Source organism: Myxine glutinosa, chromosome 12 (genome assembly GCF_964187855.1).
Source record: "Myxine glutinosa chromosome 12, kmMyxGlut1.1, whole genome shotgun sequence".
NCBI classification, from domain to species: domain Eukaryota; kingdom Metazoa; phylum Chordata; class Myxini; order Myxiniformes; family Myxinidae; genus Myxine; species Myxine glutinosa.
The window spans coordinates 40264220-40291825 of record NC_136272.1 but is presented as its reverse complement, the minus strand read 5'-3'; the positions used below and the strand labels follow the sequence as shown (position 1 = coordinate 40291825).

Sequence of the window (27606 nt, the reverse complement as noted above, 5' to 3'; positions counted from 1 at the left end):
GCGCCAGGGGATTTAAGAAGCTTGGGGGTCGAGATGGACCCGGGTGTTCGTGAGAGGCCATTGGTGAAGTGTGCGACAGGTCTGGTGTGCGAAAGAGGAGGTGTGCGAGAAAGTCCGACTCTGGGGTGTGTGAGGAAAAAGTGCGTGCCAAGGAGTGAGGGTGCTGGCGAGAGTGAGTCGGTCGTAGCGCGTGTGCGAGGGAGCACATGGAAGCGCGGTGTGGTAAGTGTTACAGAGGGTGTGATGGGAGAGTGTGCGCAGGAGTGTGCGCGAGAAAGGTGTGTGACGGACAGGTGCATGAGGAAACAGTGCGCTGTCAAGAGTAAGGGTGAGTGCGCTGTCAAGAGTGGAGGTGAGAGTAGTGAGAGTGACAAGGAGAGTGAGTTGGTTGTGACAGGTGAGCGAGGATGTACACCTGGAATGGAAGGATGCACACCTGGAATGGTAGAGCGTGAGTGGGAATGCACGCTGGAATTGGTAGTGAGGCACGTGGTTGGGTGTGCGAATGGGAGCACACCTGTGATTGTCACAGAGGAGGTGACAGAGGAGGGGGCGCGAAGAGGTGTGTTGGTGAGGTGTGCGACCAACGAATGTGTGCCAAAGTGTTCGGTGGTCAGGTGTGTGACCAAGGCTGTGAGTGGAATGGGTGTACCGAGGTGTGTAAGGAAAGGTACGAGGAGCATGGAAACGGCTGGATGTGTGAGCAAGGAACGGGCTGCGGGGTGTAAGCGTCCAGGTGAAGCATCGACGTTAGACGGGGTAGAGTTTAGAACGACTTATAGCCGAATCGGGCCCTCGGTGCGTGCTGGGCCTCGCTTTGAACGGCCGCGTCCGTGCTCCACTAGGCGGAGCTGGCAGCCCGATAGAAAGGGTCGTCATGGCGACCACTTTTTGTTGAGGCATTCCGGCAGGTCGAGATCGGGACATTGGATGGCTCCACGCCGAGGTGATGCGTGGGATCTCGGCCCGGGTAAGCCCCCGCCCCTGCCCCGAATGCGGGACGCATCCAGCCGCCAGCACAAAAGAATCCGCGTTCATGGCTCGGCTGTACGAAGCCGGGCTGTAGATGTGAATTGGCGCACCGAGAGGATGTAATAAGTAGACGGATGATGATGGTAGTGATTTGAAACGAAATTTAGGAAGGTGAATAGAATTGGCAGTAAATGGAAAATTTTTGAATTGGTTGGAAATCTGGACGAACAAAATTGATAGTGAGATGCCCCGTGGTGGTGGGATGGCAACGCTGTCATCCCTCACAGACGTGGGGCAAATGCGCAATAGTTTATGGGGTTGATGGCAGTGAAAACTAGCCCGGGTGGGTTCGGTTATATTGTAGGGATCTAGAGAAGAGATTGACATTAGGTGACGTCAAGTTTAGTTAGTGACTGATACCTGTAGTGGGGACGCAGGTAGTTTAGTGTGGATGATAATGACGAGGGAGCGCAATAGTTTAAAGGGACGACTGGGAAGCGCAAGTTTCAGAAGGGAGTAGTTAGCTGAGATGATGCCGTGTGTGTGAGAATGGAACAGGTGTGATTGCACAGGTGTGCAACTGGACAGGTGTGTGGAGCAGTGTGTGAGTAATGAGTGTTGTGGATCAGCGCGAATGCGCTTGGGGAGAGAAGGGTGCAGGTGGCACCAGGTGTGAGAGCACAGGTGTGCAAGTACAGGTGTGTGGAGAGAGTTGGAGTAAGTGGTACGGAGTGGTGTGCATGGTGCGAAGGTGTGGATGGGGGAAGAGTGGACCCCTTTCACGAGTACCCGGGGCGGGTAGTGTAAGTGTTAGGTAGAGGGTACAGGTAAATTGTGGTTGGATATTGGCATTTGTGGTGCGGTTGCAGAATGGTGTTGTGGATGGGTGCATTAGTGTCGTGGAAATGGCTGGGCGTGTAGCCTGTTAGTGTGTGTAGTTGGTTGGGCACTCCACCACTGTGAGGATGTCGGCCAGGTGAGGCCGCAGGTGGGCTCTGGGAGCCGGTAGTTGTGGATGGGGCCCGAGGATCCGGAGGACGGACCCGGGTAGCCCAGTGCCAGAGAGGGCACCGAGTGGGGAGAGCGCCAGAGGGCCTTCCCCAGGTAGTTAGGTTAGGGTAAGGAGCAGGTAAGCTCGGAGGCAACTGCAGTGGTGGAGGTGTGCAGGTGGGTAGACCCGCTGGGAGAGGTACACGCCACAGCCCAGAAATTGTGCGAGGGCACCGGGAGATGAATCGGGGGAGTGAGACCCCAAATTGAAAAGCACCACAGTTTGGCCAATGGGAATTGGTTTTTAGAACCCATAGTGTAAGAGGGCCAATGGTTTGGCCGGAGAAAGACCCCGGGTAGTGTAAAGTTGTTAGTCATTTAGGAAATAGTTAGGATTGATGAACCTGTCGCACCATACGCAGCCACTTGCCTGAGGTGGTGATGATGACTCCACACCTGTGTTTTCTTTGTTCTGTGTGCAGGAAATGAGAATTGCTGTGTGGATTGGTGAGACGCATCACGACGTGGATGAGACATTGGGGTGATTCCATCTCTCCCTCCCTAGGAGGGACTGATGATGAATTGGTAATGGAAAATTTTGATGTTGAGTTGGAGATGGTAAATTGTGATGAGAGTTGAAAATGGCAAATTTGATTGGTTAGGAGGGAGAGAAGACGAATTTGGTTTATGGGAGGAACGGGGAAGACAGTAGGGACGTTTGTTGATTTGTAAAGTAGATGTTTATGGGTAGTGTTGTGTTTTGTGGATACAGTAAGGGGTAAGGGAGGGGCCATGTAGGTTACCTGGTGGGGGGGGGGGGGGCGTACGGTAGGAACGTACCTGTCTCACCTGGTTCCCATGTGCCCCCAGTGTGCATCACCTTGTATTGCGTGCACTTTTGCGCCCTTACCACCTTACTCACTTGTCTGCTTCTTTTGTCTCCCACCTCCGAGGATCTGGTTTTGGGGCAGAGAGAGAGGAGAGAGAGGTGCTGGCTTCGCAGTTGTGGGCCTGCACTTTCGCTGTTTGCTGCCTGGATCGATACACCATATGGACCGCAATGTTTGTGGCCACCCACCATGGACCGCAGTTCTTATGCGGCCAAGCACCACCCGTGGATGGACCTATGGGTCAACGTGGCACCTATGCCATACAGGTGAACCACTTATAGTTGACACCACTGAAGGCCACAATACAGAAATGGACGCGGTTGGCGCCTTTCTTTATTTTTGAAAGAGGCAAGAACACCAAGTGCACCACACGAAGAGCAAGAGACACCTGCAGGGTTAGGGGTTGTTGAATTTATTTTTATTCATTGAACAATGGTGACTGCACCGGATGGTGCTGACTGTGTGATGGGGTGGTGCTTTTGGTGCTGGGAAGGGGTGCTCTGCACATTATTAAAGGCCGTAGGCCACAGAGCACTCGTGGGTTGGTGTATCGATGCTGGCATGCGTGCTCTCTCTATGCATAACATCTGCATGTGTTCCTCCAAAAACAGGTCCTGGATCGTAGTGTAAATAGCAGCGTAGTCTTGTAAATAATGCTCCCTACCGGCTGTATGTTTAGTTTGCGAATTCTTTCCGCAATTCGGTTATCCTGTGGGTGTGTTTCTGTGAGGAGAAGGGTGCAACGTCGCAGGGGGACATATTTACTCATTTGTGAATATCTGTAAAACTGTCGCACTCAGGGTAGAGTTAATAGTAGAGGGAACTACATCTGAGTGCCACACTAAAGTAGGTAAAAATTTATCGGGTCGGGACGCCCCGAGGGTAGAGAAGGGTGCAATGTTGCGGATATGGGACTTGGCCTCAATATCCGCTTGTAAATACTCCCCTATTTCCCCAATACTCCCCAACTATCCCCAATCCCCCATTCCCTAGTCCCATTGCCTGTAAATAACACTGTAGAACCGACCTTCCCCTTTTTCCCCCATTAAATGTCGTGCCCAGGTCCACCGCATCTCACGTAGACAACTTTCGGACATCTTGCTAGTTATTCTTAGTCTATGTCAGTTAAGGACTCGTTTCCATTAATTCTGACTTCGTTGCACCAGAATGTGATTATATGGCACCAGTAGTGAGTTTAGGACCTTCCCATACCTCCTCCCATCTTCTTCCCCAAACAACAACTACAACAACAACTACAACAACAACTACAACAACTACAACAACGGCGCGCGCGGGGGGAGTGTGCGTCCTCACACCGGCTCGGTTAGCCGCCATTGACCATGCGCTCCGACGGGGTTACCACGAAGGGGCTCCTTGTCAGCCCCTCGTCAAGGGCGGAGCCGGTAACCCCCCCGCACGCACCCAATGAGAAGCAACGGGCCGATTCCATCTGGGGCGGAGCTAACGAGCCGAGGGCGTGTCACTCCCCGCCGGATATACGCGGCCACTTACCGGACGTGACGTGAGATGCGCCCCGAGCTTGAAGAAGAGCCAGTCACCACCTCCAAGCGCTGAGCGAGCTCCACGCATCGACCCGGTATTGCAGTACCTCCGAGAACGGTGCACCCCCTCCGAGAACGGTGCACCTTGAGCCATCGACTGCCCGCTTTCCTTGCCATCAATCCCCGTGTGAGTCAGTTTTTGTCCTGTTTATCTGTCGTCTGTCAGGGAATAAGATAAGTGTGTCTAAGTGCCTGTCTTTCTATGCTGTCCCTCTTGTAGTTGTAATCTGACCTTCCGCCCTAATATAACCTCCTCCGGAGGTCTTGAGAACTGAACCCTTGGTGTCGTGTCATTTGAATCCCAGCCGTTGTGTCCTTTTCCTTCATTGACCTAGCGTAGCGCGACTCGGCAACGTTCGAGTATAATCGGGTAACTTGTGCGGACACGGCGGCCATTCCGCTCGGCCCACCATAACATCAAAGTCGTGTCTCTAACAATACATTGCAATTAATGAAGCCCTGTGTCTTAATTCCTTGATAGCTTGTACTCCAAGTTTTGTAAGTAAATGTGGGATTTGACACAATTTGAAGTAATACTATGGTGGCTTGAGACTTGGTTGAGACTTGGTTGAGACTTGCTTGAGACTTGCTTGGTTGAGACTTGCTTGATTGAGACTTGCTTGATTTAGACTTGCTTGATTGAGACTTGCTTGCTTGAGACTTGCTTGCTTGAGACTTGCTTGCTTGAGACTTGCTTGATTGAGACTTGGTTGATTGAGACTTGCTTGCTTGAGACTTGCTTGCTTGAGACTTGATTGAGACTTGGTTGAGACTTGCTTGATTGAGACTTGGTTGAGACTTGCTTGATTGAGACTTGGTTGAGACTTGCTTGATTGAGACTTGGTTGAGACTTGCTTGATTGAGACTTGGTTGAGGCTTGCTTGGTTGAGGCTTGCTTGATTGAGACTTGGTTGATTGAGACTTGGTTGATTGAGACTTGCTTGCTTGAGACTTGCTTGATTGAGATTTGGTTGAGACTTGCTTGATTGAGACTTGGTTGAGACTTGCTTGATTGAGACTTGCTTGATTGAGACTTGCTTGCTTGAGACTTGCTTGCTTGAGACGCGCTTGAGACTTGGCCCAACTGACTTGCTGACATCTGTCAGTCACTTGATAAATTTGCAGCAGAGAACTTTTTTTTTTTTTAATGGATCAGTTTTACTCTCAGTGAAAGTATCTTTATTATCTCCAGGTCTTTAAAACAGCTGTTCACCACCATATTTTATCTTCCCCCATCCAAAACCTTGATCTTTTCTACCCCTGTTAAAACGCCCCAAATCCGCCTCTTTAAATCGCCAACTTCTTTCCTGAAATTCCTAGAAGTGTTCATATGCTTTATACCATGTACCCTTCCCTCCTCCCCCAGCCCTCCCCCTTCCACAGATCTACAGACGTCCCTGTTCGCTTCTGTTGTTGTTCTTGTGTGCTTCCCTCTCTCCCTCTCTCCCCCTCTTGTCTCCCGCTCCCTTCATTGCATATTTTATGTGTCTGTGCATGTTTTCATGTTCAATATGTTAACTCTTACATGAGCCTAGATTCTGTATACAAAAAAAAGAAAAAGAAAAAAAGGCAGAAGTGATGAGTCATTACTCTAAATAAATTCTCTGACAAATTCATATTCTGACAAATTTCCATCACAGTTGAATGGAGTCAGTATTTTGGTTATAAAGAGTGCTTGGGCAGAAAGGTCGCTGTTCTGCTTTTGAGCAAGGTTTGAATGGAGATTGATGGTTTGATTAATTGTTGGACTGCACAGATATAGCATGGCCTAGTTAAGATATAGTAGCCATCATTGGTGGATTTATGCTTTTCACCCCTCAGCCCAAATTGGGCTAAGGGGTATTGTCGTCACGGGCGGCGTCCGGGTGTCCGTCAACTTTTGGTTTCCGTCAATTTCAAGGAGAACGGCTTGTCAGATTAAATCCATTTTTAACTCAACTGGACTATGTCCAGCTGAGTTTTTGTCGACACCCAGCATCCGTCCGTCGTCTGTCTGTCGTCTGTCTGTCTGTCTGTCGTCTGTAAACAATTTCGACATCTACGCTCTAAAAGTCACAAATATTGATCAAATTTGATGAAACTTGTTATACAGCATCTTTAAGACATAAACTCGTTTGGGATTGCATTTGGGCGTTGCACGCCCAAAAATGGGTGCGGCAGGGCGGCCATATTGAAAAATCAATTTTTGTCAATCTGGTACTTCCTAATGTAACTAGAAGGCCTTCAACCTTCAACGCTATTCCACCTCTTTAGCACATATAAACTATATAGTTTGTGGTTCTATTATGCATATTCTAACCATATTGATATAGACCAGTTGAGTTCAGGTTCCCTGGAACCTCTAGTTGCAGTGTGTGTTGGGGTTGAGTGGAGGAAGGTTCCTTTTGAAAATGGGCGCGCTGCGATTTTCAATATGGCCGCCACGGCAGCCATCGGGCGTCTGTCAACTTTTGGTTTCCGTCAATTTCGAGCAGAACGGCTTGTCCGATTAAATCAATTTTTGCAGTGTGTGTTGGGGTTGAGTAGACGAAGCTTCCTTTCGAAAATGGGTGCGCTGCGATTTTCAATATGGCCGCCACGGCAGCCATCTTGAAATTGGTTTCTGTAAATTTCGAGCAGAACGGCTTGTCCGATTAAATCCATTTTTGCAGTGTGTGTTTGGGTTGAGTAGAGAAATGTTCCTTTCGAAAATGGGTGTGCTGCGATTTTCAATATGGCCGCCACGGCAGCCATCTTGAAATTTGTTTCCACCATGCATGGGCTGAGGGGTTACGCCCCCTTTGCGGTGCTATTTATTATTATTATTTATTATTATTATTATTATTATTATTATTTTTTGCTTCCAAATTGATTTGGGTTTAATGGTTCGAGATATTTGTTGATTTGTCCTCACCTCCCCACCCCTTCTTTTCCCACTTTAATAGTATCAATATTTTAAAGAATTTTTGTAGTTTTATTATTATTAGGCCATATCAGTGGGATATGGCCCGCATATTATTTGATGGTGAATCTGAGTGTTTTATTTTTTGTTTTTTTTTAAACAGGAAGAAGAAAAAAAATATGGGGAGATACATGGAAGAATAAAGACTTTTTTCTGTTTTTTTACTTTGCTGTAGTCTGACGGCCAGTGTCAAAGTGGTATCTTGTCAGTGGTATTTGTCAGTGTTATGGTAAAATGGCAATCCATTAGACATTATTCACAATTAATTTTATTTTAAACCGAACATTAACTCTAACACTTAGTAGTTGTTTTCACAACCCCTCCCCCACCCACCTCTCCCCCCTAACAAATACAAAGATACAAATTGACGTTCACACTCCTCTGGACAGCGATTTGACACCATCAAAACACAACAAAGAATCCATGTGGGTAACATAATACATGTAGGAAACACATTTGAGACATTAGCAACCCGAAACAAACACATACAGTACATGCTTTATCATATACCTCATAACCAATATTTCCCTCCATCCCACCAAATTTATTAAACACAAACATCTCATTCATTAAACATGAACACCACACATGAAAACCGAACTCGCCTAGGCAGGAAGCGTGAGGAGCTGGGTGCTCCTTGAAGAAGATCCCTGAGCGCGGAGGATTGACAGGAGAGCGGGGTGGAGCATCTGGAAGCGCACCGGTGAGGGTGCTCTGTGTGGGACCAGGTTCCACCCTGCTTAAACAAGTATAAAGGCGCAAGACAAGTGCCTTTCGTCGCCTTGGAACCGAGAAAAAAAATTGCACCTCTATATCTCTGAAAGTGCTGAATAGAGAAAATTGAGACAATGTTCATTGTAAAGAACTCTCCATGGGGAATAAAATGTTAATGATGATGTCATAGGTGCCTCCATTATGACGTCATAATTCGACAAGTACAAAACTTCATCCAATCAAGATGAAATTTCTTGAGCGTCATGTCGGCATAAATTGGTGGAGAAAAAAAAAAAGATCATCGGTCACGTGGTTCTGCCGCCATATTTGTTTTAACACAAACGCCTTAAAAACCACTGAAAACACATCCTGGCGAGCGTCTGCAATCTGATTGCTCTTTCTTGTTGTGCTTGTAATTACTTTATTTTTGACCATTGTAAATGTTGTTTTTGATAATTGCTTGTAAATACTTCTGGTTTCTTGGGTAACCAGTTGTTTCCAACCTGTCCGTTTCATCTCTTTTCCGTTGACCCGGCGAAGGTGCAATAGTGGTAGTTCGGGACGTTCTTCCCCAACCAATTGACTCCACAACATTAGCCGGTCCATACTTGGCAGAGCACTTGGCTACCCTTGATTAGATTAGATAAGCTAAGGTGAGTACGAACCGAGGGCACGATCCACAGTTAGGTTGGCTACGTCACCCACAGATAAACGGTGTCAGACTTCGGCAGGACCGGTAGTCAGGAGGAGCCTGATAATTCCCCTCATGGTGAACCTTGAAAAACCCGGCTCCATAACAATTTGGTGTCTGGGAGTGGGATCTTCGGACCCTCCAGACACCATAACAGTATTCTTAGTTAATTTTATTTGTGATTATCATTAATATTTAATAATTATTCCTTTATTTGAATGAGGTAAGACTTACCACAGGCTGGATTGGATATTCCAAGCATTGGTAATCACTGTGATGACTGAACTCTGTCTGTCTCTCTTTGTCTCTTTACTTCTCCCTCTCTGGGGTATGGATAAAATGACATGAAGTCTCACAAGGTGTGTAATGTGTATCATTGTGGAACGATGTGGCTAAGGGAAGTTGACAAACTCGATCGGTTGTCTGGGAACCATGTTCTGCTTTTCACCTCAAATAGATTCCTACATTTCACCTGGGTAGTTCTGACATGAAATGCCTGCAATGCTCGAAACTGCACAATTTATTGCAACGATATTGAAGTTTGTTTTTCATCATCACCTTAACTGATATTGTCAATGCAGTTATAAGCTTATCTTTTCTGCACCAATTTAAATCCACGTCTGTGCTGTAACCTTGATGCCCCTTTGGTTAGGTGACCATGCTAGAAAAAACGCATGCAAAGCGGTATCAGCAGCTCCTTGCACCTGACTTGCTGTTCAACACCGGCTGTGGCGATGCATTCGAGGAAGATCGTTTAAAACAATTCTACACAAAAAGTTTGGAGGAACTGAATGAGGTGGGTTGTTTTTATTGAGAACTGCAGCCTTTCTTTTTTTTCTTTCCTCAATTAATTTAGCAGTTCAAATTTTCAAGATGTCATTGTATTGCTCCACACTAAGTCTGCTTGGTTTTAGCTTTGGATGCATTTTGTGGCTCATCCTTTATTTAGTTTATTTTGTTCATCACTAATATTCACGACCCGTGTTGTACCCTTTCTTTTTATTGTACCCACCTAATATTCATGACTCATTAAAAACTTTGTAAGCAATTTAATTTGTAATATATATATATAATAAATATATATAAAATAAATTTATTTATTTGTTTAATTTCTCTGAACCTCACAGGAAACCTCTTGTTTGCTTTTAACAGCTCCAAGCCTCCATGTGCATCGAAGAACATTATGAGGGAGAGCCCTCGTCCACAAGCAGACTGGTAATTTGGTGTTAATTAATGGAAGCGTGGGTGTAAAGGCTGTGCAGAGAACTTGGTATACTTAAGAGTATTCTGTGAGTTATTATTTTAAAAAATTTGTACTTGTATAATTGGTCTGCCACAGCATGACTGGTACATGGAGATGTCGGTCTCTTATTTCCTTCGTCTATAGTTTTTAAATGTTTTTGTCAATTTGTTATTTGCACGATACTAATTACCAGGCGGTTGGTGGCTCGATGGGACAGCTACACCTGATTTTGAGCTGCTGCCTCCGAATCTGGTAATTAATCATAAAAATGTGAAGGCATATAGATTTACTTTTTCTTGACTTCCCTTTCTAGTCCATTAAATGCATGATCTTGTTGAGAGAAAAGCAATCGCTTCTTGCTGCTTTCAGCGACGAGAATTAATGACCTTGTAAACACCTCACCATGTCGTCCATGCCCAAATGCGCTGACAAACGTCTTTGCTCGAGTTTTGTGCCTGCGCAGTCGAAGATCAGAGGCGTTATGCTTTTGGCTTATCTATCTGTGCTTTTGTTTTCAGTGTTTTTTTGTTAATGTGATAACCTGTGAACCACTGAAGGGATTTCGACCAAGTTTGGCACAGTAATGAATGGACTTTTAATATGAAGATGCACGCATTCAATTTTGGGTTCAAAAGGTCAGAGTTCTAAGGTCGTGTGACCTTTGAAAATTGTTGTTGCTGAAATAATTTGTGAACCACTAAAGGTGTTGTAAAAACCAGAGTTACAACATTGTCCCAGATTGTGAGTTTAATTCGGAATCGATCTCAAGCAATACCTGTAAGACAATCATCAAGCAACATATCAATATTCAGCATTCATAGGAAGCAGTAAAGGATTTGCAACTAGTCCAAGCAAGTCTGGAACAAAGAGCAACACGCACCATCTAAGTATGCACAACATTACACAGAATAAATGTCACAGGAATGAGTCGTAGCACTGTCTGTCCGAGTTCTTATAACTGCCACGCAGCGGACAGAGACCGCATAACACCTGGGTTCAACTTAGACACAATTTCATTACAAAAGGCATTTCAACCAAACATGGCACAAGTATACAGTGCATTCAGAAAGTATTCAGACCCCTTCACTTTTTTCACATTTTGTTATGTTGCAGCCTTGTGCTGAAATCGTTTAAATTCGTTTTTTCCCTCATCAATCTACACTCAATACCCCATAATGACGAAGAGAAAACAGGATTTTAGAAAGTTTTGCAAATTTATTAAAAAGAAAAAACTGAAATTTCACTGACATAAGTATTCAGACCCTTTGCTCTGACACTTGAAATTTAGGTCAGGTGCCTCCCATTTCTCTTGATCATCCTTGAGATGTTTCTACACCTTGATTGGAGTCCACCTGTGGTAAATTCAATTGATTGGACATGATTTGGAAAGGCACACACCTGTCTATAAAGAAGTCTCACAGCTGACAATGCTTATTAGAACAAAAACCAAGCCATGAGGTCGAATGAACTGCCTGCAGAGCTCAGAGACAGGATTGTGTCGAGGCACAGATCTGGGGAAGCCGATAAAAAAATTCTGCTGCATTGAAGGTTCCCAAGAGCACAGTGGCCTCCATAATTCTTAAATGGAAGAAGTTTGGAACAACCAGGACTCTTCCTAGAGCTGGCCGCCCGGCTAAACTGAGCAATCGGGGGAGAAGGGCCTTGGTAAGTGAGGTGACCAAGAACCCGATGGTCACTCTGGCTGAGCTCCAGAGATCCTGTGTGGAGATGGGAGAAACTTCCAGAAGGACAACCATCACTGCAACACTCCAGCGATCTGGGCATTATGGCAGAGTGGCCAGACGGAAGCCTCTCCTCATTGAAAGACACATGAAACCCCTCTTGGAGTTTGCAAAAAAGCACCTAAAGGACTCTGACTGTGAGAAACAAGATTCTGTTGTCTGATGAAACCAAGATTGAACTGTTTGGCTTGGCCGGATGTTTATCCAACAACCTCTTTTTTTATAACGGTTTTTCCCCATGCATTTCTCAGTCATACCTTGATTAGGAAATTTATTCAAGGAGGAGTTGGCAACGTTGTGACCTGAGGGATATATCTGGGACAAAATCGATGTCTGCTGGCAGGGTGGTGACCATTCTTGGTTTAAGATGTTTGTGTTGTCAGTCAAATTGTACACATCGTCAAGAGGAAGTTTTTTTTCCCCGGTGTGTACCCTGGTTTAGAATAGGTACACCGTATCCCTGCGTGTCGTAAGAGGCGACTCAAAAGGTTTGGCGTCAGGAAGGGCATCCGGCCATAAAAACATTGCCTCAAAAAGAGAACCATGACAATTACAACTGCATATGGGCAGGGTACAGCCTGAAGTACCCCGTGGGGGACCCCACTCCCACGTCAAAACTCAAGGTGGGGAACCCGATCGAAGCAAGGGTGGAAATCACTCCATTTATGATGACGAAACGTCTGATGCCCGAAGTGGAGATCGGTTTCTGAGGTTTGGGACATGGAATGCAGGGACAATGACAGGGAGATCAGGAGAAGTGGTGGAAGTATTGGTCAGAAGAAGAGTGGACATATGTTGTGTGCAAGAGACGAGATGGAAGGGAAGTGGTGTGAGAGCGGTGAAGGGTAGGCAGGGACAGAAATACACATTTGTGTGGCAAGGGTGCCCGGAGGACGTGCATGGCGTTGGTGTCCTGTTTTCTGAGGAGTTTGCAGACAGTGTGGTGAGTGTGACTCGAGTGAGTGATAGGTTGATGATGGTGAAAATGATGATTGGAAAGCTCTTGCTGAACGTCATCTCGGTATATGCTCCGCAGGTTGGTCGGTGCGATGAAGAGAAGGACAAGTTCTGGTGTGCAATAGAGAAGCTGATAGAAAACGTGAAAGACGAGGAAGTTGTTGTGGGAGGAGGAGACCTAAATGGACATGTGGGAAGGAGTATGGATGGTTTTGAGGGAGTTCATGGGGGTTACGGATATGGTGTGAGAAATGGAGAAGGTGAAAGGATTTTGGAGTTTGCTGATGGAGTTGATTTGTTATACTCAGTTCCAGAAAGAGGATAATAAGCTTGTTACATACACGTCAGGTGGGTTGACGACAACCGTTGACAACCTGATGGTGCGGAGGCGAGATAGGGGGCACCTCCGGGACACAAAGGTGATCCTGGGGGAGGAGGCTGTTTCACAGCACCACTTGGTTGTCTGCGCCATAAGGGTGAAAGGTGCGAGGAGAGCTCGGCGGGTGAAGTACCAACCGAGAATGAAGGTGTGGAGGTTGAAAGAGGTGATGGCAAGGGAGGCATTAAAAGAGAGGCTGAGTATGTTAGAGGATGATGTGGTTGAGCTTGAAAGTGGTTGGATGTCAATGAAAGATAGTCTGTTGGGAGCCGTTGGTGAGGTATGTGGATTGTGGATGGACAAAAGGACCACGGAGGCACTCGGAAACATAGTGGTGGGATGATGAAGTTGGAAAGAGGATTGATGAGAAGAGGAAGACGTTCAAGGAGTGGCAGAAGGCGAAGGGTATGGGGGCAGAAAAAGCAGAGCATGAAAGTTATAAGGCAGCCAAGAAGGTTGCAAAGAAAGAGGTAGCAAAGGCGCAGGAGGCATGTAGGAAAATGTTCGGAGAACGCTTGGATTCGGAAGAGGGTCAGAGAGCGGTATTCAGGATTGCAAAGCAGATAGCGAAAGAGAAGTGTGTTGTGATGGGGGTGAGTTGCTTGAAGGATGAAGTGGGACAAATCGTTGTGGACCCAGATGGAATTAAAGGAAGATGGAAGAGATGTATGGAAATGCTGTTTAATGCAGAGAATGAATGGGATGGCAACATCGAGAGTAACCCAGTTTTAGGACCGGCAGAGAAGATAACTGAGAAGGAAGTTGTGGAAGCGATAAAAGCAATGAAGAGTAGAAAAGCGGGAGGGCCGACAGGAATTGTGGGAGATATGTTGAAGGCAGCAGGAAGTTGGGGTGTGAAGAGAATGACAGAGATCTGTAATCTGGTGGTGAAAGAAGGCCGCATTCCAGTGGATTGGGAACTGAGTACCCTCGTCCCTCTATACAAGGGGAAAGGTGACCCTCTGGAGTGTGGCTCGTATCGAGCGATAAAGTTATTGGAGAATGGAATGAAGGTATTGGAAAGGGTGTTGGAGAGGAGGATAAGGAAGAAAGTGAAGATTGATGAAATGCAGTTTGGATTTATGCCTGGAAGAGGAAGGACAGACGTGCTTTTTATTGCAAGGCAGTTGCAGGAGAAGTACATGTAGAAGAGGAAGAAGTTGTTTCTTGGGTTTGTTGATCTGGAGAAAGCATTCGATAGGGTTCCACGTGAAGTAGTGACATGGGCATTGAGGAAGTTAGGAGTGGAGGAATGGTTGATCAGAGTAGGGATGGCAATGTACAAAAGAGCGTGCACAGCTGTAAGGATGAAGGACGGGAACAGTGGTGAGTTTGAGGTGAAGGTGGGAGTGCATCAGGGGTCGGTACTAAGCCCACTACTATTTGTAGCTGTGATGGAGGTGCTGGCTCAGAACGTAAAGGAGGGTTTACCGTGGGAGTTGTTGTGTGCAGATGATCTGGTGTTTATTGCGGAAAGTATGGATGGACTGAAGGAAAAGATGAACAAGTGGAAGGAATGTATGGAGACAAAAGGTCTGAAGGTGAATATCGGAAAGACGAAGGTGATGGCAAGTGGTAACGCATGTGGTGAGGTGGAAAGAACTGGGAAGTGGCCGTGTGCTGTGTGCAGGAAGGGTGTCGGAGTGAACTCCATTCAATGTACAATGTGCACTGAGTGGGTTCATCAAAAATGTAGTTGTCTGAGAGGGTCATTAACCAGTGTGGCAGCTACATGCAAATGTAAGGTGTGCACAGAGGGAGCTGCAGATGGAGGAAATGGTGAGTTGGATCTTGGAGACGGCGTGAAGCTGGAAGGTGTGAAAACATTTTGCTACCTCGGAGACATGCTGAATGGAGAAAATGGATCAGACTCGGCAACGGTTGCTAGAGTGAGATGTGCATGGAAGAAGTTTCGGGAACTGAGTGGCGTGCTGATGAGGAGGGGAGTGTGGTTGAAGCTGAAGGGAATGTTGTCTGCTGCATGTGTGAGAAGTGTTATGATTTATGGGAGCGAGACATGGGTAATGAACGTAGAGCAGCAACAAAGGCTGGAAAGGGTGGAAATGCGAATGGTTTGATGGATGTGCGGAGTATCGTTGAGAGAGAGGAAGACAAATGATGAATTGTGAAAGATGATGGGAATAGAGCCTGTGATTGATGCTGTGAAGAGAAACAGGTTGAGATGGTTTGGTCATGTGTTGAGGTGAGGAAGGATGAAAGTGACTGGTTGAGAAGAGTGATGGAAATGAATGTAGAAGGAAGTAGAGGACGGGGAAGACCGAGAAAGACTTGGCTAAAGATGGTGGAAGAAGAAATGCGGTCAAGGGGGTTAACAAGGGGAGATGCAGAAAATAGGGCAAAATGGAGAAGATTGTCATGGGGACCGTACGGCTAACCCCTGCTCTCGCAGGGAAAATGGCCTTAAAATGCATGTTGTTGTTTTTTTGTCAAGAGGAAGTTTAAGGAGTTAAATATTGGCTGGGAAGGTATCAACAACGTCAAGGATTATCGGCTGTCCTTCCCTGAAATTAAGGTGCTCCCTTCTCTCCAGTCAAATGATGAACTTCTTTCTCCTTTTCATTTGGTAACAAAGGAGGGTATTCATAAGCTCCTTCGAGATAACCAAGCGTCGTCCTTCTCTTGAGCGACACGAGTGGCCTTGTTGTCAGAACGGTTACGGCCAGGATTTCCTGCCACTCCACTGTTGCCTAATATGTATACATTACCTATTTATTGGTTCCCAGCAGATATTCAGTGGAGACTAACACATTGGGCTCTCCCTTCGAATACCTTTGTTAACCACCTTGACAGTTCAGTACCTGTAACTTGCCCCTTCAGTGAACAGAAGGAGGACCTCTTTCACACCTATGTGCAATGTGAAAGACTAACACACCTCTCTTCTCTGTTCTCACACACTTTTTTGATCAGCTGTCTTTTCCTTTCACGTCACATACTTTTATTTTGGGTGTACCTTTCAGACACTCCTGCAAGGACTCAGGTAGGCATTGTACTAAACTTCTTGGTTGCCATTGCAAAATATGCAATTTATAGATCAAGGAAAATCAAAATTGATAATGGGCCTGGTTTTGTTGTTGTCTATTTTTAAAGAGCTGGTTTCTGCAAGAATCAGGTTGGAGTTTGATTACAATGTGGCGATTGAAAATGTCAAACTCTGAGTGAAAATGGTGTATTAACGAAGCCTTATGTGTTGTAAATGATTTGGAATTGGTCTTCACTTTCTAATATCTGCATCAAGAACTGTGTTGCCTTCTATGTTTTTCTCCTGTAAAATTAATTTGATCTGTTTTGTCTTTTGTGAAATAAACGGTGTTGCAAATTCAATTCTCACTTTCTCTCTCCCACTCTCTGCCTCTCTCCCATGCTCTCTCCCATGCTCTCTCCCATTCTCTCTCGCTCAATTTCTCCCACTCTGTCTCTCTCTCTATCTTTCGCTCAATCTCTCTCTCTCTCGCTCTCGCTCTCGCTCTCGCTCTCGCTCTCTGTCTCTCTCTCTATCTCTCGCTCAATCTCTCTCTCTCTCGCTCTCTATCTCTCCCACTCTCTGTCTATCTCTCCCACTCTCTGTCTATCTCCAACTCTCTATCTTTCTCTCTTGCTCTATCTCTCCCACTCTATCTCTCCCACTCTCTCTCTCCCCCTCTTTGTCTCTCTCCCCCTCTTTGTCTCTCTCCCCCTCTTTGTCTCTCTCCCCCTCTTTGTCTCTCTCCCCCTCTTTGTCTCTCCCCCTCTTTGTCTCTCTCCCCCTCTTTGTCTCTCTCCCCCTCTTTGTCTCTCTCCCCCTCTTTGTCTCTCTCCCCCTCTTTGTCTCTCTCCCCCTCTTTGTCTCTCTCCCACCCTGTCTCGCTCTCTCCCACCCTGTCTCGCTCTCTCCCACCCTGTCTCGCTCTCTCCCACCCTGTCTCGCTCTCTCCCACCCTGTCTCGCTCTCTCCCACCCTGTCTCGCTCTCTCCCACCCTGTCTCGCTCTCTCCCACCCTGTCTCGCTCTCTCCCACCCTGTCTCGCTCTCTCCCACCCTGTCTCGCTCTCTCCCACCCTGTCTCGCTCTCTCCCACCCTGTCTCGCTCTCTCCCACCCTGTCTCGCTCTCTCCCACCCTGTCTCGCTCTCTCCCACCCTGTCTCGCTCTCTCCCACCCTGTCTCGCTCTCTCCCACCCTGTCTCGCTCGCTCTCTCTCTCTCACCCTGTCTCGCTCTCACCCACCCTGTCTCGCTCTCTCCCACCCTGTCTCGCTCTCTCCCACCCTGTCTCGCTCTCTCCCACCCTGTCTCGCTCTCTCCCACCCTGTCTCGCTCTCTCCCACCCTGTCTCGCTCTCTCCCACCCTGTCTCGCTCTCTCCCACCCCGTCTCGCTCTCTCCCACCCCGTCTCGCTCTCTCCCACCCCGTCTCGCTCTCTCCCACCCCGTCTCGCTCTCTCCCACCCCGTCTCGCTCTCTCCCACCCCGTCTCGCTCTCTCCCACCCCGTCTCGCTCTCTCCCACCCCGTCTCGCTCTCTCCCACCCCGTCTCGCTCTCTCCCACCCCGTCTCGCTCTCTCCCACCCCGTCTCGCTCTCTCCCACCCCGTCTCGCTCTCTCCCACCCCGTCTCGCTCTCTCCCACCCCGTCTCGCTCTCTCCCACCCCGTCTCGCTCTCTCCCACCCCGTCTCGCTCTCTCCCACCCCGTCTCGCTCTCTCCCACCCCGTCTCGCTCTCTCCCACCCCGTCTCGCTCTCTCCCACCCCGTCTCGCTCTCTCCCACCCCGTCTCGCTCTCTCCCACCCCGTCTCGCTCTCTCCCACCCCGTCTCGCTCTCTCCCACCCCGTCTCGCTCTCTCCCACCCCGTCTCGCTCTCTCCCACCCCGTCTCGCTCTCTCCCACCCCGTCTCGCTCTCTCCCACCCCGTCTCGCTCTCTCCCACCCCGTCTCGCTCTCTCCCACCCCGTCTCGCTCTCTCCCACCCCGTCTCGCTCTCTCCCACCCCGTCTCGCTCTCTCCCACCCCGTCTCGCTCTCTCCCACCCCGTCTCGCTCTCTCCCACCCCGTCTCGCTCTCTCCCACCCCGTCTCGCTCTCTCCCACCCCGTCTCGCTCTCTCCCACCCCGTCTCGCTCTCTCCCACCCCGTCTCGCTCTCGCACACACTTTCTTTCTCTCTCTCACTCTCTCTCACACACACTCTCTCTCTCACTCCCTCTCCCTCTCCCTTTTCCTCTCTCCGTCTCTCACTGATGTGACTTTTAATTGAGACCAAACGTAACATTGGGTTCACATCTAGCGCAGGTGGAGACGTATCCATCGACACATTCATTAGTCTAGTAGGAAGACTAGGTCCCACTGCACCCCCCGGAGATATACTTCTAATCAGTGTTTCTAGATTGGAAAAAATGTGTAGAAAATGACTAGCTATGGCCCCAAGCTGAAAAAATGTCCCACATACCATTTTTATGCAAATTACTGCTGCCATTATCAAAAAAACGATTTTTGACATATCTCAGCCAATATTGCAGATAATTGAAAAATGAAGGTGTCTAGACCCATGTTTTGAAGGGCATAGATCATGATAGAACTATTCATAACATGATTACATGTGTCTATGGTATACTAGTATGCTAATTAGTGCTTTATTTACAAAATAATCACAGTTTTACGAAATAATAGACTCATATTAAGGTCCGTCTACACAGACGTTAACACAAAGTTTTATTTTTCTAAATATTACAACTGTCAAAATAGTCCTAGCACTCAATGTGACCACTCTTCTCTTGCTTGTTTTAGATAAACATCATTAGCATTAGTGATTCTACACTGAGTCAGTCATCATCATTTTCATCGAAATCGTCAGAGTCAAACTCTTCTTCTCCTTCCTCTTCCTCCTCCTCTTCGTGCTCTCCTGTGTTCAGAAGATCCACCAGTGAGGTTGGTAGGATGGGACCACTGGACCACATTGGTTTCAACAGTCCTTCATCAGTCCTTATCCATCCTTGCTCCTCATAAGGTTTTGGCTTTTCGATGATAGGTTGATCGGCTCTTTTGTACAATGCTACGCGGTGGTTCACACGCTGGATGTGCGGCTTCAGGGCAGACTGGCATGGAGGAAGGCGAGCCAGATCAACCTTGGACTTGGATGTGAGGGTCTTGTCCTCTCCCACCATTTTTCGTAGCAGCTTGGCACGGACAATGTCCACTGATGACTCGCGACTCTGGCCGTACATCACACAGGTGAATTTTTCTAACTGCCTCTCCACCTCAGGGTTGGCATCCCAGTTGTCACCCAGTTCACCGAATGCCCTGTGAAACCTGGGATTCTTCTCCAGCTTTTTCAAGGGCCCGACTTTTCCCTTCCCTTTGAAGGCACTGGTGCAGTCTTCTCCGCTGAACACATCGTACCCCAGGAGAGTGGCACAGTAGTCCTCTCCCAGGGATTCTGCCAGCTCAGAGACGTTGACAAGTTGGCGATGCTTCCCTGACCCTGTATCCAGGTACACCGTCAGCTTGATGTTGTGGGCATGGTGGAGCAGGATCAGGAGGATGTCTGTGTCCGGTGTTCTGACTACAGCGTTCTTGTATCCGATGGTAGCAGCATGATGGAGGTACAGAACCACCCTGGTATCAGTCTCTTCCTGGTTGCTGTAGATCGTGGGGAGTTCACGTACCTCGACCTGAAACACAAAAAGGCACCGCATTTCAATCACCAGTCACTGCCAGTTTCAGATCTAGACAAACATCACAGGTAATCACCTTTTTTTCAGGAAAAATTACAAATTGAATCGCCATTCACGAAGGGCTTTCAATTTTACCTTGCCATTCGTTGAGGCAAGTTGGTGGGCCTTCCCCTCCACGATCAGCACAGCCATCTCTGTTCTCTCCAGCCTGGTAGCTGCCTCTTGTCCACTCCACACTTTCAGAAGAAGCTGGCACATCTGCTTTTTGTTGTCGTCATTTGCAAGGAACATTTTGAAGTCATATGGCTTCCTGGTTGCTGGTCCAGCCAGAATGATCTTCTCTGAGCTGCCCCGCCTCAGCCTTTCCTGCGCTTTGATTGACTCAGGATGGTAACTGTCAGTGGAGAACAGAAAGTGCTGCTTGGCCACCATCTGATCAAGCACCTGCAAGCATATCTCACCACATGTTGGGGGAAGGTTGGCAAGGGTATGCAGCAGCGCCATTCCATCCTGGATGAACAGGGCATCCTTGGGGTATTGCAGATCTTGTGGTGTGGTGTCCTCTAAAAGGTAGTGCAGAATGGAGGCTTTGTTGGTTTTGCAGAAGAACCCATCTGGTGTCCCAAGGCTAGGAGGCACTGGCATCAGGCAGTACTTCATGAGTTCTCCCAGGTCTAATGGCTCATCTTGACTCTGAGACTTGACAAGACTCTGAGATTCCTCCAGCACTGTTTACAATGTTGCTGCCGTGCACACTGGTAGTGGTTTTATTCAAGTTGTCCCACTCACAGTGGAATACAAGGTTGCCCTCTCCTGTCACAATTTGTGGTGTACGATAAGTTGAGACTTCATCCAGGACCTTGGCGAGAGCAGTTTCCAACTCCAAGGCGAAATCGTAGCTCTCAGAGTGTCCAAGCCTGTGTAGTATTGTGGTGAGCTGTTTGCTTCGGAACAGGTGCCTTACAGTCACACAGAGGAGAATGTGCTTTGGTAACTTCCATTTTCCATCTGACACTGCACGGCACAGATCTTGTCCAATGGAGAAGACCAGACGCTTCACCTTTTCTGTCTCGATGCCCTCCTTGCCAGTCATTAGCACGCTGAGAAAGCGGACAAGGTCTGGAGGTAGGATGTCTTCAGGATTGAGCTCCATGTCTTCAGCTGTTGGTGGCCATGGTTGGTCTTTACACTCTCTGAAAGCCTGTAGAATACCCTGGCGAAGTTGGAGGGCAACATTTTGGTTCTTGTTTGTGCTTCCGAGTGTGAATGCTCGTGCGAGAGCATTGGAAACTGTTATGTTTGAGCTGTGCACAAGCCAGAAAGAAATGACATCACATTTGTCATGATCAACCTTCGTGAAGTGGATATGCTCCTTGATTGGGTCATTCTGTAGGCGTTTCAGTAGTTTCTCTGACCGATAATTTGAGTTCTCATATCCATTCAGTTTCAGTTCCTCGACATAGAGCAAGCGCAAGGAAGAAAGCTGTAGAACTTTATTCTGCTGGATGACCTGGGTTTGAATGTGTTCCAGTACTGAGTTGAATGCCTTTTCATGGGCGGCTGACATGCAAGCCTGCTCCTTTGGTGCTTCGGCTCTGTGAATCGCACGCTCATAGTTGTAGAATGCTGTGCGGAAAGCTTTAAAACATGACGGATGGTGTTTGGCCTCACATGCAAAGAGGTCTTTGTTTTTCACCTTTCGATGGAGTCGATAGAGACCCATTTTCTCAGCCCGTGTTTCGATTTGCTCCCATGCATTTTCTTTGTTTTTAAAGGATGGGAAGGTTGTAGGCCTCTCAGTATTGCGATGAGCATCTTTGGTCTCAACTTTCTCACAAAATATACACTCTGGCGGGAAGATGGGTTCAGCAGAACCTCCTGGTTTACGAGGAGAGTGATGCCATGATGAGGTTGATGGCCCTGGTTCTGTATCATCTCCCAGACGATGAAAGTGGCGGACAAAGTGCTTATAACACTTGCTGTGATATCCTACTCTTTCTAGGTCATCAGGAAGAGTTGCCGGGATCTGATCACATACTGATTGCATACGACATGGGGAGTCATGCGGTTGGTTGAGACGTCTATCCCGGATCTTTTGAAGCAGTTGCAGTTTTTCTGAAGCAGATCCTTTAATTTTACGGAGGGGCGTGAAATCCCCATGATCAGACATGGATGGTACATGAAGGATGCATGTAGGAGGAGAGCTTTGGGCTGCAGGTTCTACACTCCGTTTTCTTTTGGGCATGCTTGCTGTCGATGTCTACCATCACTGTTAAATGACAAATAAGAAATCACGAATGATGTTAAAAGTGCCTGTGAAAGGAGGCTCTGAGTTTTCAGTGAGGTAACAGAGGTTCTGAGTCATGTTCTACACTAGGGTACTTTTTAGCTGACTAAACCATGTTTAGTGGCATCAAAAGTGCTAATAGCTAAAACATCTAAATTCTTCCACACTAACGTTAGCTATCTAGGCCAATGAAACATTGTGCTAAGTTACTGTAGCTAGCTCAGCTGTCGTGCCTCTTTCTGGTTCAATTCATATACAGAAGTCAACAGATATGTCTCATGTTTGGCATTAACAAAAGTTTAAGTTACACCGACATTAGGAACATACTGTACATAGATGAGGCTAGCTTTAACGTTAGCTAACATGGTGCTAGCTGGCTCAGCTGTTATTCTGCCTGTTTATGATTTCATGCAGAAACTGAAGTCAAGAGTGTGAGTAACATTATAGTTAGCATCTTACCTGGCTAGATTGGAGGATGAATACCAAGAACAACACACAGATGGAATGGAAGACTGAACTTTCAACTGAGGTATTCAATAACATCAACGTTACCAATTGATACGAGCGCGCGACATTACCAATTGATACGAGCGTGCGAGCGCGCATGTTACATGGATGGAAATGTAAAATGGCAGCTATAGCAGCACTAATTTGGATCTCTAGTCTGTCATTTCTGCACTGTGATTGGATAACATAAAAAAATATGTTTGGGAGTTAACAGCAGGAGTTGGTAGATTTTACGTGGGCTGGGTGAGAAACCTTTAAATAAGCAAGTGAAAATCTCTCGCAATACAAAGTCAATGGTGGGAAGAAAAGTTGAGTGGTACCAATGTTACTGCCAATGTCCCGCCCCTATGCAAGACTCAGGAGCATCTTGTTGACATTTAACCTTGAAAATACCTGGGTTTAGACCCCTTATGTACCATGTTAAGTTATCTGCAGTATTAACGTATCCTTATCATTTGTAAAACTGATTATTTTGTAATTACAGCATTAATATGCATACTAGTATACCATAGACACATGTAATCATGTTATGAATAGTTCTATCATGATCTATGCCCTTCAAAACATGGGTCTAGACACCTTCATTTTTCAATTATCTGCAATATTGGCTGAGATATGTCAAAAATCGTTTTTTTGATAATGGCAGCAGTAATTTGCATAAAAATGGTATGTGGGACATTTTTTCAGCTTGGGGCCATAGCTAGTCATTTTCTACACATTTTTTCCAATCTAGAAACACTGATTAGAAGTATATCTCCGGGGGGTGCAGGGGGACCTAGTCTTCCTACTAGACTACATGGCTAATTATATTTTCTAGTTTAAACTGTTAAAATGTTGGCAGCAAGATTTATTTTTGTGAAGTGCCTATGACTGTGAACAGTATTTACAAGGGGGGCAGGGGGTGGGGGGGATATCTTCATGGCTTTTGCAGTGCGAAGTCTTATTTATTTTTATTTTCATGGGAAAATGCTTTCACCCTAAACATAACCCTTTATTGTTACATTTGTATAATCCATTTTAATGCCATTTTTTTCCCATGATTACAGGAATGCATCATATGATTTCCTTTTTTTTTTGTATGTTTAAAATATATGTATTTTACCCCCTGTTCTCCTCCATGCCTCAATTAATTTTTCAGTTTTCGGAAATCTTCGAGGCAAGGCAGTCTCTGCTGGAAGGAGAACTGCAAATGAATGATGATCTTTATTTTGGTATGCTAACTTGTTTATTTATTCATTTGTGTGTTTTCGTGAATGCCATCTATCATCCATAGTCCATGTTTTATTTACATGCAAAAGCAAGCTGTTTGTTGAAAGATTTATTTCCTGGAAGAGCAACAAGGTTTAAGCGGGTGTTGATCAAGTTGGAAGAAAATTCTGGAATCTGAGCAGGCGAAACTGAGGTTGGTACTTTTGAGTCTCGATGTCAAATTAAATTCATGGTTGGCGTTTTAGTGCTTCCATCTGAACCTCCTTGCTCATGATGGACGAAACCCAGGTTCAAATCGCACATTCCAAATGTTTGGCCATTGTCAACTAATGTCCTTGTAATTCCTGTAAAAATACACTTATACATATTGATGTCTGTCCTGCATGTGATCGATGGGCAAACTCCATAACAGGCCTTATATTAATGTAAAATAAAACAAAAATGGCAGCTGAGTGCGGTGAGAAAGGTGGCGCCATTGTTGTGGTGTGTTGGTACCCAGAGTGCCCCGAGAAGTGACGGTACTTCCCCCAAGCTCAGTGGGTGTTTGACTCCTGTAACAGTCCCGTGTTGTATATCGTGTATTTGTTTGTATGTTCGTGTGTGTGGCAACTTCACTATCAACCTTGGATCTTGCTTAAAAATAAAGAAAAGGACACGTGAGATGTTTAATGTCCAACAAGGAATATTAGATGACAAGACACTCGGCTTAGAATCCCTCCAAAGAACCGCACACTGATTTATGGAATTCAATGTCATGCCTTCAAAACTCCAGAATGACAGTTTGTATGCTGGTGAAGAATTGAATCTGGTCTAGATGGATCAAATGGGAGTACAGTATGAGCTAACCTGTCACGTGTCTACAGCAGTGTGGTAAACCTGGAACACTAGTCAAAAGCAAAGTTTGGCCTGGAACGCCCTAGCCCCACCCCTTTCCAATCATTCACACATTTACATATTGTAATTCAAACATGCTCACCATTACCCACACTTATCAACATATTAAAATTTATTGATGTGCAGGTAACTTTCACTTTTTGTCACACTCTAGAAGCACAAGAATCTCAAGCCTGTGCCTTAGTGGTGGCTGAAGAAGAGGTAGGCTGTGTATTTGATGGGCCTTTGAACCCTTATCCTTCCTCATTCATTGTTAACTAGCACATTACCCGTAGGGTGATTGCACACACACACACACACACACACACACACACACACACACACACACACACACACACACACACACACACACACCGATCTGACGACTCTTCAACAAAAAAGCCTCAGCCTCTCCCTCCCAACTCTGTCCCACCTTTGCTTCCTCCCTCCCCCAACCCCAAAGCCTCAGCCTCCCCCTTCCAAAGCAATCCCATCTTTACTCTCACCCTCTTCCCGCTCATAAAAGCAAACGAGCTTTGCTGTTGTTGAAATGTTGTTGAAACAGCGAAATGGGTAAAGCTTTCTACTTTCCTATCATGCTATCTATTATAAATATTTAGGGAGTTTGCTATGAATGTCCTTTGACAGCATAGTAGTCACTAGCTCTTAAGAGTGCTAAGGTTTCCCAGTGGAGTAAATTAACAAAAACATAATTATACATTGGACGGAATTTACTGAATAGTTTGTGGTTACATTATTTTTCCCTTCCCGTTGTTGTGAAATCCAGTGACACTGTGCCTATATCATGACCCAAAAAATGCACATAACTTAAAATTGCATGAATCTTGATCCCTGTAAACCTCCACATCCCCTATAAGTGCTGTGGTTACAATGTTTTACCGCTTTCAGATGCAATCGTGCAACTTGCATTCATATAGGTATATAGATTGTTGCTCTGCTTGTGTGGTTGTATCTTTCTATCTATAAACTTAAACACTCGTGTGAAAACTCTCCATTATTTTTTACAAGTCTGTCTATCCCTCCCTTTTCTTAATAACAGAAGGAATTGTTACCTCCACCACAGTCGATGGAGGTTGTTTTCACGTCTGTATGTCTGTCTGTCTGTGAGCAGGATATCTCAAAATGTTGTGCATAGATTTGGATGAAACTTAGTGGACAGGTTGGTTGGTTGTGTGACCAGGACGAATTGTTTCAATTTTGGTGAAGATCTGATTTGATAACCTTCTGTCTCTAACTTACTGGATCGTCTGGTAAGAGACAATGTCTGAGATTTTTTTTTTTAATTGATGTATTGATCTAATTTAATTTTTAGTGATTCTTCACCATTTAGAGATGAGGCCAAAAACAATAGATAGCATGACATTTCAAAGTTGTGCACGGATTATGACAACTTGGTGGATCAATTGGGTCGGTGATAAGAACATGCCAATTAGATTTTGGTTCAGGTCCGAATCCAGATCCAGCCTATTGGTGGGATACAAAACGGAAACTGTTCAGCCTGGTGGAGGTATGTGCTCTACCGAGTGCCGTTCTAGTTTGCATTGATATTATAATGGGTACGAATACAATTTGGCTTTTAAAACTAAATTTCGTTAGCTCGTAATTTCGAGTGCGTGAAGCGCACTCCAGGTCCAATCCCACTCCTGGACACCAAATTGTTGCGGTTTTGTGAAGCCCGTTCCCTTACCAAGGGGAGATTAAGCCCCTTGTTCTCCTTGGGTCTTTGAACCGTGAGACTGAGTCGCCACTTCCGGGCAGACGTGGAAAAGGGTCTCGGGACAATTTTCGCACGTACCTAAGTACCCACGCTGCCGTGGAAGCGGGGATCGAGTCTCGCACGAATCACGCGTAATTGAGTACACCCGAGCGGATGGCGTACCACATGGTCCGTGCTGTTACCTTGCTATTGGAACCCGATCAGAGCGATATAATTCGTACCACGCTGTCAATGATGGAAGGGACGAAATGGTCGAATCAAAGAAATAACACGTTTAATTATTATTTACACAATGTACACTGGTAAAAGAAGAAGAGACACAGGGCAGTCTTAAGCAGTCTTAACTTATTTTCCCAGACAATGGGCCCACTCACACACACAGGGAGATGAAAGAAGAATGTTCACGCGTTGATCGCGCTGGCTTTGATCCTCCAGGAACAGCTCAACCGACGTGGCTCTCTGGCGGTCACCGCACGTATCCCGGCGAAGGCAGGCAGGCAGGCGGGAAAATCCTCGCGGCGCGTATCTCAGCAAAGGCAGGCAGGCAGAAAAATATGCGTGTCTGTGGCCCGGCACGGCTGTCTTTCACAGCGCGATTAATACAACAACTCTGATTCGTAATTCGTCTCTTTGGCCGCGCAACTCGTCTGCACTCCTCGGGGATCTGACTACAGCTCAACTGAGAACTCAACTGAGGTGGGGGCTCTGGGCACAGGGTTATATCGTCCCGCCCTTAGCCTGACTCGAATGTTCCAACCCCCGCCTTTTGCTGCAGTGGTAAGTCACTCCCCTCGAGCCCTGATTGGCGGCTCGTGCTTACCGGTCACTCCCATTCCTCCTGCCCCGCCTTCCTTCGGCCTTGATCGACTTGTTCAGGCCGGTCTCGTGGTATTTTGCGCCAAAACCCAAAGCATCAAGGCATCGTAAAGGACCTAACCCTCCTTGTCCTTCCTACTCAACGCAAAACTAAACACAGGAAAGGTCTATGCTTACATTTACTATGAAATAACTGAGCTTAAACGAGGCTACATGTTGTAGTGTAACTAAACTAGGAGGGGAAATTAACCTTTATTATAAAAACACAAAACTGCAACAATATATATATATAATATACTTCACAATATAAAATGTACATGAGCTGTTACTTCACCGAATAAAATTTCATTGTATTGTCTCATTGATCATGGCAGTCGTGGCCATAACTTTCAGTTTTTAGACCGAAGGATCCACCAGCGAGTTGTGAACT

General features: G+C 46.4%; 2 protein-coding genes across 2 annotated transcripts in view; one reads left to right on the top strand and one right to left on the bottom strand.

The window, feature by feature from the left end:
* Positions 1 to 27606, top strand: part of CENPK (centromere protein K) — a 48850-nt gene that overhangs the window by 9205 nt on the left and 12039 nt on the right. Inside the window, exons 4-7 of the mRNA XM_068132677.2 lie at positions 9413 to 9556; positions 9913 to 9975; positions 23679 to 23751; positions 24798 to 24844. Of these exons, the coding sequence (XP_067988778.1) occupies positions 9413 to 9556; positions 9913 to 9975; positions 23679 to 23751; positions 24798 to 24844 (327 nt within the window). The remainder of the gene's footprint in view (positions 1 to 9412; positions 9557 to 9912; positions 9976 to 23678; positions 23752 to 24797; positions 24845 to 27606) is intronic.
* Positions 18750 to 20406, bottom strand: LOC144888453 (uncharacterized). The gene is made up of 2 exons (XM_078766366.1): positions 19882 to 20406; positions 18750 to 19743 (listed from the first exon to the last, which is right to left on the bottom strand). Exons 1-2 carry the CDS (start codon positions 20404 to 20406, stop codon positions 18895 to 18897), a joined length of 1374 nt encoding a protein of 457 aa, XP_078622492.1. The 3' UTR covers positions 18750 to 18894.